General features: G+C 39.4%; 2 protein-coding genes across 2 annotated transcripts; both read left to right on the top strand.

The window, feature by feature from the left end:
• The first annotated feature begins 3,421 nt into the window (after positions 1–3,421).
• LOC136277746 (uncharacterized) lies at positions 3,422–7,500 on the top strand. The gene is made up of 4 exons (XM_066160359.1): positions 3,422–3,508; positions 4,721–5,774; positions 6,342–7,037; positions 7,368–7,500. The coding sequence occupies exons 2-4, from the start codon at positions 5,030–5,032 to the stop codon at positions 7,442–7,444; spliced, it is 1,518 nt and encodes a 505-aa protein (XP_066016456.1). The 5' UTR covers positions 3,422–3,508; positions 4,721–5,029; the 3' UTR covers positions 7,445–7,500.
• Positions 7,501–7,628: 128 nt separating this feature from the next.
• On the top strand, positions 7,629–9,446 carry LOC136277747 (uncharacterized). The gene has a single exon (XM_066160360.1). It carries the CDS (start codon positions 7,631–7,633, stop codon positions 8,330–8,332), a length of 702 nt encoding a protein of 233 aa, XP_066016457.1. The 5' UTR covers positions 7,629–7,630; the 3' UTR covers positions 8,333–9,446.
• The last annotated feature ends 1,229 nt before the right edge of the window (positions 9,447–10,675 follow it).

Consider the following 10,675-nt stretch of genomic DNA (forward strand, 5'->3'; position numbering starts at 1 on the left):
AGAATGAAGATTAAACTTGGTGTAGAAAATCGATGAAACTTTTTCCAAGAAATCTTTTTTAGATCTTTAACATGGTTAATTTCAATAATAACGAAAACTATATTCAGCTTAACCGTTCAATCGAGTTCTTGTTTTATCTCCTTTCATATCAAAAATGGATACTCTCTTAGAGCCCACACAATAATCCCCGGGAAGCTTTTCATCAAGGAAATCCTATTTTCTCTGAAACTGGGGAAATCTTTCGTTTTCTATTTCTTTTCTTTTAAACCGACTTGAGACGCGCTTAGGACGATCTGTGATATTTCTTACATGTAAATTTCCTTGGTTCGTCTAAACATGTTCGTGTTTTTTTAGTCTACGATATTAATGATTGGGGCTTTTTCGAAAAACATATATTTTTTTATTACAAAAAGGTATTTACGACATATTTGATAGCTGGAGATTTTATAAAACATTACAAGATAAAAAGAAACTAACGTGGCGTTTTCCCGAGCGTGAAAACAAATGTACTGCCGAAGTATATAGCTTTGTATACTCCAAGCTGGCAATTTACATTATCAACTCAGTAAATAAAACTAAATAATCTTTAACACCCCTCAGCCCCCCCCCCCCCCAACACAAACACAGTACCTCTGCTTCTTTGCAAACTTAACTTGCTCCCTATTTCCGAAGAGACACACGGCAACTAGGATCTATTTGTCAAATCGACAGATATTTCAGTGCCATTTTCTTCAGAAAAGGTTTGTTCCTTTCCTGCTTTACAAGATAAAAAGAATCCGCGACTTGAGACAATGGTTATAGCCAGTCAGGGTACCCAAGCTTGTGGCGACGAGCTGGTAGTTACTGGAACGTCAGAAGGATTGTCTGAAGGCGCACAGGATAGCCAGCCAGGGAGCCACGAGAAGGTGGTTACTAGAGTTAAGCGTAAGGCAGTGGAACCTTTTGCATCTGCTGGTCTACCACTCGCGGGAAGAACAGAAGGCGTCGAAGAAGCAGGTGTTGGTAGTGAAGTTGTACCCAACGCACAAGAAGTTTTTAATTTTATCGCACATAAGTGCTTCAAGGTAATTGACCCATCTAAACCTGAGGAATTGAATGGCTTTGTACGGTATTTAAAAAAAGTGCGCAAAGTTCTGGTCCTGGATGCTCATTCAGGAAGTTTGATATTGACAGCACTATGTAGATCACTGGAGATACTGGATTCCCTGTGGTATGACTATCGCACGGGTCACCTGAATGACATGGCTCAGAAATATCTTGCGACAAAGGAAGTTCTGAAGGAGTTTGACTTGACTGAGCTGAAACTGACAACAACTATTCAGGGGAAGGAGTACATGGCTGTACGAAAGTTTTTTTCTGCAGGGTTCAGGTGAGTACACAGAAAATGTTTTAGAGAGCTGTCTTTAACGGAATAAATAGGGCATCTTCTTCGTCAATACTATAAAACACGTTAGCAGATCTTTGTACGCTATTTTTTTTATGCCCCCTCAAGCACGTTTTCAAATTTGTTATTTCACCAAATTCAGACAGGTATCATTTAAGAAATTTAATTATCAGATCTGATACTTGTGCCCTCTCTATTTAATCGAGAGATGGGGATTGAGGACGGAGGGAGGCGACGCTGAGACGACCTCACGACCTATTGACATTTTTAGAGAACTGATCCAACTCTTTCATTTTGGGTTAGCCCAAAGTAGTAAATATATTGTCAAGCCGATAGTTTAATAGAATAAACAAATTTCTTTGAATAGCCTGCTAAGAAATGCATGGTCATCAATTTGCAGAATTGTTCTTTATAGATCTCTGTAAAAAAGGTAATTTATGTGACCCGAGCACTCAATCTGGCTATCCTTCTCTCAAACTGATAGACAGATTCGTACTGGGAGTTGCTAAAACGATCGAAAAATACTTTACAAAGACAGCTTGAATATATTTTCGATGCATGGATAAAGCTTACTACTGATCAGTCGCTCAGCCAATTTTTTAGGGCGTCTGATGATGTCACCTGCTATATCATCTCTAATCGTGAACGAAGCCGAAGTAGTTTCTTTTTATATTTGCTTTCAGATCAAGGTTCACTTGGTATGACAAGTAGTAGAAATATCGCAATTGGCCAAGAATCGACATCCTGTGAAAAGCTCCACGATATCGCAATTGACCAACAACGCCCTAGCTTTCTTGGCCAGGAAGTCTTACACGACCACCTTACTCTGAGTGAGTACGACAATCAGGTTGAATTATCCTTACGACTGGATGTAAAACAACAGAAGAATAAGAAATTCCCTCTTTATGTGAAGACACGATCTGGAAAAATGATCACAACGGAGGCTGTATGGGCAGACACTATCCTGGATGTGCATGAAAAGGAAAATAACAGAAGAGATGGGAACACCGGTAGATCAGCTACAACTCATGTTTGACAACCAGAAACTTGTCGATGAACATCGCACTTTGAAAAGCTACAAAGTCACCAGAGACTCCACGATTGAACTAATTATCGGAAGAAAGTATGTAATCGAAACATTCACTCACGTTTAGAAGCAGAACGGTATTAAAATCGTAAGCGGTGCATCACCGGAGGATAACATTAGAAACGTAAAAGAGAAAATATGGAGGACATGACAAGAACACCGGTTAACGAGCAAGGAATCATTTTTGATTAAAAAAGACTCAAAGGTGACAACACCTGAGTAAGTGAGGAATTTAGGCGAAGAACATGCATGAATCCACACTGTCTGTGACCACTGTATCTCTGACACTGTTTCATATACTCTGTTGGTAACGACTGATCTCTCCTCTGTTCATCAGACGGTAAATAGCGACTGGCCCCTTATCGTCGGTGTGATGAAGTCAATGAGAGGCTCTGCAAGAATAAATCAAAATGATTATGAACTTTTATATTTTGCCTTTCTTAAGGTGTTGCTGAAAAAAAAAAGTTTTCTCAAAATCATGAAGCGTTTGTAAGAGATTTAGGAATATAACTTTCAATAGCCTTTTTCTATAGAGATATTAATGATAACATTAATTTTCCAATATTCATTCTTGAGTCTCAAGATATCGCGCACTAACTATGTAACAGTCGTTTTATTAAACTACATTTCTTGCATGAATTTGATGTTAGTCTCCTTTCGCAACCTTTCCCCGGGATGTCACGCCTATTTACACCTCGTCAGAAAAAAGGGCAGCTGATTAGTGAGCATATGAAAGGACCTCTTGTTGCAGCGATTAGATCATCCCTGATGAAGGCACCAGACAGGAGTGTCGAAACGTTGGGTCTATGAATTGTAACTTTTCGGTTACATTCACCAAATCTTTAAACCATCATCATCATCTTTTGATGCCCTACCATCCCTTCCCTTATGTTACCTTTTTGTTGGGCTTTCCCATGATACGCTGCGAACCCATTGACTTCGGCTTTTCACGGGTGTGAGAGCAAATGTGCATGTCTGCCGACACTAAAGAATCACAGACAGAAGTTCGATGTGGTTCGAATGAAAAAACTCCAAAGGTAAGGCACTTAATATTACAATTTCTCTGCATGATCTAATTTCTGACTCTTCATTTAAAGTTTTACGGAAGATCTGTTGAAGTTATAGCTTTTTTGATTAAGAAATCAGTCGACTGATGAGGGCAATTAAAGTGCGTGACGTTTTGAACCAGCTTCCAAATAGAAATCTGAGAGATTTTCATTACTTTGGAATCTCTAAGACATGTCGTTTGCGATACTTGAAGGATAATTGACTCGCAAACCAGCTCAGTCAGAATATTACTAGCATTTTGAACCTCGTACGGTTCCTGTTCGGTTAAAATTTAGGTTGAAGTCGATCAGTTAATTCCTCCAAAGAAAATTATCAGAGCGGCCAGCGTGTAGTTATCTTATTATCATTACCCCGCTCCAGCGAAGAGATGATACTCTTTGTTTTTGATAAGGGATACATTATACATGGTTACCTCGGGAGAGAATGATGATATGAAATTTGTGTAAATCATTGGGAGTAAACGAAGTGGGTGGCTATTAACCACGTCGTGACTGCTAAGTGTTTTCTTTTTTGTGTCACGCAATGTACTACACATTCTAGCGAGCCTAGTTTCCCTTCATTGAGCAAACGTATTTCAAGTCTCGTGTAACTGAATAATGTATTCACGTCCTTAAATAAAGTCTTTTGATAACCAGGTGAAACTGAGAACCTAATATAGCTATAGTAGTGCTGAACGTCTTAAACTTTTATTTATTTATTTTTGTAAAAAAATAAACAAAAAGTAAAATTAATGGAATCACAGTCATTTTTCGTATTTAAGTTTTCCTAGGCGCTGTCAATCAGAAAAGCTTGAAAACTGAAAAGGATTATAAACTTTTTGCGTGAACAATCCCTCGATGTGATTCAAATAAGGATGCAGGTCTTGAGATTTCAAGTCACTCGTTCGACCCAGTATATAAGTCGCTTTTGCCAAAGGGGCTAAGATCAGAGTATTTCAGGTATCTTTGTGCAATGTCTCTTGTTATGTATGCTTAAATAAAACACCACTAAATTGTTGAACACCAATTTCTTGCCAGCAAAATCATACAACGTGGAATGAAAATATCTAAGTATTATTGAAAGCAATCCGTTTTGATCCTCTCCTCTTCAATCATCCATCCTATTTAAGCAGGGACGTTTTTTTATCAGCCATATCTGTCTTTTGTGAGATTAACTGGTCACTCCATTGATCTATTTCACAGTTTGGGTTGCAGTCATGAGATAAGGAAGGTCTGGTTACTGATCCTGCCTCAGGTTTTCCTTCTTTAAAAATGGCTGTTGCTCTGGACCCAGATGAGGTGCTTCGTTCTTCGAAAGGGAGAGATAATTTTCAACGTCCGGCTCGGATTTTGATAAGTGGAGGTACTGTGCTTTTGAGAGAGGTTTTTGACATCAAATGTCCACCAAGTAATCTTCCCACAACACTTTAGAATCCAGCCACAAAAAAAAAGCTCTTTAAGGCAGCAAAACTCACCAAACCACAGTGGGACTGCCTGTACCCTTCCCCAGGGATGTACGGAAAGTCAACAGACTTTGATATAACTCTCCTTTTCCGGTTGCTGAGGACAATATGCGGCCTTGCCCCTCCTGTCACGGGCTGGGATTGTTTACCAGGAAGTACAGACCACAGCTTTGGAGCTGATTTAGCGAGAATTAAATATTATCGCAATTCGATATATGGTCATGTGAACGAGAACATGGAAATCTCAGATGACGAGTTTTCAGTAATTTGGAGAGAAATCAGCGAGGCTCTGGTGAGAATTGCGGGTCAAATCAGCCCTGCAAAGGCAAAAGAATGGCAGAATGCTATTGATACATTTTTAAAAGATCCCCTCACAGAGGAAGACAAGAGACACGAGCAGGAATTGCAACGGTGGTACCAGAATGATACAGAAGTAAAGGAATACCTGGAAAAGGTAGAATCTTCAATGAAGAATTTGGAGAAACAAGTGGAAGGAACTAAGGGAGAGTTAAAAGGTACCACCCAAGAAGTTCAATACTTAAGACAAGAAGTTCGAGATGAAGCCCAAGGTATTAAAGATCAGCTCGGAGGGGAAATTAATACCACAACTAAAGAGGTTCAGTGTTTGAGACAAGAAGTTCGAGAAGAAGCCCGAGGTATCAGAGATCAGCTTGGAGGGGAAGCGGAATCTACAGCCCAACAACTGCAGTGCTTAAGACAAGAACTTCGATATGAAGCCCGAGACATCAAAAATCAATTGCAATTCAGAAAGCAAGCCAAATCTTCAGCTGGGGGTAAGCTTGTTGGTTTTCCTCCAGATTATTTTTTTCGGTATCCAGTCGTTTCGTACCCATTTTTTTTGTACCGAAATTCAATCGATTCGTACCTAATTTGAGTCGGTTCGCACCCGAACCACTGGTCGACTCGTACCCATCCCAATATTTGTTCATTCGAAATACCTCACGTGCGACAGGTAAGAGGAGTCAAGCGAGTAAGCAAAATTATGTCTTGTATACTTAAGGTATCCTTAACAAAAACAACTAAATTACTGCCTAGCACAAGGTAAAAGTGCATTTTTGGTTCCAAGCTTTACATTCGGTGGTCGCGTATCAAAAATGGACGCTAGGTAAACAAAACTTATATGACACAGGTAGTACTTCACATAGAAACATGCTTTATCAGTATGGCTACGTAACGACTTAAACGGACTGGATACGAAACGACTGGTAACCTGTTTTCTTCACTTAAAGTTTCTTCTCCGTTACTTGATTACGGCAGCACGACCAAGCATATTGATAGTTTGTTCTGCCTCGGTTGTAACTGCTGATCACTTTAATTAATAAGACCTAATCCCTCTACAGTAACTCTTCTAATGCAAATTGACTGTGAGACAATCCCAGACCTTTATCCACGCCTTGAAACCCCTGGAACAATGGTTACACCCAGTCCAAGTACCCAAGCAGGTGGCCAGGAGCTGGTAGTTCCTGGAATCCCAGAGGAAACTACCGAAGGCTCGCAGGGCATCCAAGCAGGTGGCCAGGGGTCGGTAGTTACTGAAACCTCAGGAAATACGGCGCTAGGCACACAGGATACCCCGGCAGGAAACCAGGAGATGGTAGTAACTGGAGTCAAGCGTAAAGCAGTGGAACCTGTTGCATCCGCTGGTCTATCACAGGTTAGAACAACAGAAAGCCTTGAAGTAGCAAATTTCGGATGTGATGGGCTACCCAGTTCACAAGGAGTTATGAATTTCATCGCGCACAAGTACTTTCAGACAGTTGACACAACCAAACGTGAGGAATTAAATGGCTTTCTACAGTATTTAACAGATGTGCGCAAAGTTCTGGTCCTGGATGCTCAATCCGGAAGTTTGATATTGACAGTACTATGTACTTCATTGGAGATACTGGATGCCCTGTGGGGTGACTATTGCACAGGTTACCTGAATGAAATGGCACAGAAATTCCTTGTGCCAGAGGAGGTTCTGGATGCGTTTGACCTGACTGAGCTGGAGGAGGATTATAGAGCAGCCCGAGAATATTTCTTGCAGGGCTCAGGTCAGTCGTTTGAAATCTTTTTGGATTAAAATAAAATGTTACATTTGGGATGGTTTTTTACCCCACGATTTTAAAACTTGTTTGAAGAGGTGACTCCTAATATTTTCTATGGCGAGAGGAGATGGCCTCTAAGTCCATTACTCTTGGAACTGAACGTTTGTGGGCGAAGACCCCCCTAACCTGCATGCTAACCCAACCGGTTTACTTACAAAATCAGTTAGAAATGGAACTATCAGGAAACAAGTATACATATCAAGGCGCCTCGCTTGCTGTTTCGGCTTGCTGTTAAGTTACTGCTTTATTCTAAACTTTAACCTTGTTGCCTTAAAGGTGGTAAGATGCAAATCTTTGTAAAGAATTTAACTGGAGACACTATTACCCTAGAAGTAAAAAACCTTCAGACTTGATAATGACTGTTAAACAGATGATTCAGGTCCAAGGAGGGCTGTTACCACAAGGTGAGCTATGTCTGATTTTTATGGGGACAAAAACTAGTAGACGACCTAACAATAGAAGACTACGGGATTCGAAGAAATTCAACTTTGCACTTGCGGAATGAGTTCGAACTTGAAAGAATACTTGTCAATGTGGAGATGCCATTTAGCTCTAAGATTTCTTTCGATGTCTCACCGAGCGATGATCTTATGAGCTTGAAAGAGAGAATTTATAAAGAAACAGGAACCCCGATGACACTACAACACCTTAGCTTTGTTGGCAAAGAGGGTTTGGAAGACCATCAAAGTTTGAGTGAGTTTGACAATCAGATTGAATTAACTTTGCGATTAGATGAGAAACAATGCATCAGTGAATTTCGTCTATTTGTGGTGACGCCCTCTGGAAAAACCAAGATTACACTGAATGCAGTATTAAGTGATACTATCAATGATATTAAGAGGAAAATTACGAATGAGATAGGGATACCGGCCGATCAGCAACAACTGTTTTTTAACGACCAGCTCCTTGGGGAGGAAAACACTCTTGCGTGCTATCACATCACTAGAGATTCGACCATTGTACTGGTTGTTAAAAGATACCATCCTAACGATATGCATATTTACGTGAAAGCGCAAAATGGTGTCAAGTGGCGAGTTGATGTGTTATCAAGAGATACCATCAAGAATTTGAAAAAAAGAATAAAGAATCAAACAGGAATCCCGGTCAACGAGCAACTGATTATCTTTGGGGACTATGAACTGGAAGGTGACCACACCCTAAGAGACTACGGTATAGAAAGTGGATCAACACTGTCCATAATAACCAACCCCGAGACTCACAAGAAGTGCATCGTAAGCTAGTAAACTAAACCTGAGATTTGACGACTCTAAAAATAATTGAATGAGATAGATTTGGCTTAATGCACGGAATTTTGTGGCAGAACCTAAAGAGAAAAGATTGGACCTAACTTGCATTTTTCGACTGGATCTGCTTACTTCTTCACCACTGACCATGGACAATTCCTGAGCCTGCAGAAGCATGTTACTGGAAACGTTCGAACCATCTGAATAATATTGTAAGTTACTCTGACCCTGGGCCGTTGTGTGACAGGCTCACTACGGACTGTTTAAAATGATCATGAACTTTCTGATTTTGCCAACACTTGAAATGCCGCTGTAAAATAAGAGAAAATTTTTCCTTGTAAAGAATTTTGATATGCTAAATGCATTGCAATTTATAATCCATGAGACAGTTTTCACTTGCGCGCGGTTGGTTTAAATACATCACGTGATCGAATATGTCTCAGCTAAAAAAGGGAAATAACCCAGGATAGAACCAAAATGATGTTCCTCAATTTTCAAACCTTAGGTCTACTGCGTTAAAAGCGTTCGTTTCAAATAGAATTCAAGATGAAAGAGCATTAAGTTACCGTTACAGAAGAAGGGACAAGTTTGTTTGTTGATAAGTCACACCACAGAACACACTGAGAAGCAAACATCCCACGCAGCAAACAGTAAGCTGTTCGTAACATTTTTTCCGGCGCGTTGCAAAACTATTTGAAGGATAATAGACACAATACTTGTATATTTGTTCTGGAACATAAGCTGTTACTCGAAGCTCACAACTTTCCTCGAGCTTTGCTATCAGTAAACTGTCCGCATCTCGGAACAGATAGTGTCCGCGGACAAATATCGGTGCGGATTTTCGCGCCAAACGGAAGCTATTATTTTTATATTTACAATATTCACTCTAGCGTATTAAGAAATTGTGAGATAAATATGTAGTAGTTTTTCATTTAAACCATATTCCTTGCGTGACAGTCTTAGTCTCTTTCGCAACATTTTCCAAGATGTCGCGTGACATCCGAAGGTTAAGTCACACTGGATATGGTTCTCCTGTGTTTTTAACTGCAAATCATACGCAATTTATGTAAACATTTTTTAAAAATTTGACGTTAGACGAGATGTAGATGAAAGTTTTTCATAATAAACCTTTTTTTATAATCCATAATTTGAACAGGGTATGTTTCTAAATAGCCACCACTTTCCTAACTGAAGATTTAGCTCCTTATTTTTGACAGGGTAGCAAAGGGATGGCCCTGCTCCCGTCTCACGCAGGAATTTCAGCAAAACTCACGGGTCACGAGTTTAAAGGGGAAAACTTCAAATCTCACCATCCCCCGCCTATTGTAAAATTTACACGTCACGCACTATACTGGGCTTACTCACGCGTTACGTGTAAACCCTTTGTAACCCTCTTTTAGGAGTACACGTTACACATGTGAGAAGTCTTCAACAGTTTTCAGCCTTGAGTAATATAATATCCCACTAGTATCATCCTTTGCTAAGTTGTGTAAAAGTGCTTTTGTCCAGTCATTGTAAATATGACTCATTTACAGGAAAGATACGAATTGCACATGACTCTTCAATTCGTTTTATATAGAAGTTCAGGCATAGAAGTTCCTCAACAAATTCTAAAGCCTTTTTGAATGAGACATACGAGATTTGAAATACAACTTACGTTTACAAGCGTCGGAAACTTGGTCCCAGGCACCTCTTTCTCCCTCCTCGGAAATGTATGAAGGTTCTTATTTTCGTTGCAAGGCCTTGTGAAGAAACTTTTGCCGATTAAAAGCGAATGCAATTTAATACAAAATAACCTCAACCCTCCAAATAAAAATCATTCCCAGCTAGTTACATGCTTAAATTTTGTGTAAAGACAGCAATATTTGACTTAAAACTGACTTGAAACATTAGAATGAAGATTTAACTTGGTGTAGAAAATCGATGTAACTTTTTTATTCCAAGAAATCTTTTTTAGATCTTTAACATGGTTAATTTCAGTAATAACGAAAACTATATTCAGCTTAACCGTTCAATCGAGTTCTTGTTTTATCTCCTTTCATGTCAAAAATGGATACTCTCTTAGAGCCCACACAATAATCCCCGGGGAGCTTTTAATCAAGGAAATCGTATTTTCTCTGAAACTGGGAAAATCTTTTGTTTTCTATTTCTTTTCTTTTGAACCGACTGGAGACGCGCTTGGGACGATCTGCAATATTGCTTATTTTCTAGGTTCGTCTTGACATGTTCGCGTTTTTTTAGTCTACGATGTTAATGATTGAGGCTTTTTCGAAAAATGTATATTTTTTTGTTACAAAAAGGTATTTACGACATATTTGATAGCTTGAGATTTTATAAAAC

Source organism: Pocillopora verrucosa, chromosome 13 (assembly GCF_036669915.1).
Source record: "Pocillopora verrucosa isolate sample1 chromosome 13, ASM3666991v2, whole genome shotgun sequence".
NCBI classification, from domain to species: Eukaryota; Metazoa; Cnidaria; class Anthozoa; order Scleractinia; family Pocilloporidae; genus Pocillopora; species Pocillopora verrucosa.

Excerpts from the sequence above, each read along its gene's own strand:
- LOC136277746 (XM_066160359.1), top strand. The coding sequence starts at position 5,030 with ATGTACGGAAAGTCAACAGACTTTGATATAACTCTCCTTTTCCGGTTG. Across the intron at positions 5,775-6,341 it reads AGCCAAATCTTCAGCTGGGG|TAACTCTTCTAATGCAAATT; the intron begins GTAAGCTTGTTG and ends ATCCCTCTACAG. Across the intron at positions 7,038-7,367 it reads ATATTTCTTGCAGGGCTCAG|GTGGTAAGATGCAAATCTTT; the intron begins GTCAGTCGTTTG and ends GTTGCCTTAAAG.
- LOC136277747 (XM_066160360.1), top strand. The coding sequence starts at position 7,631 with ATGCCATTTAGCTCTAAGATTTCTTTCGATGTCTCACCGAGCGATGAT.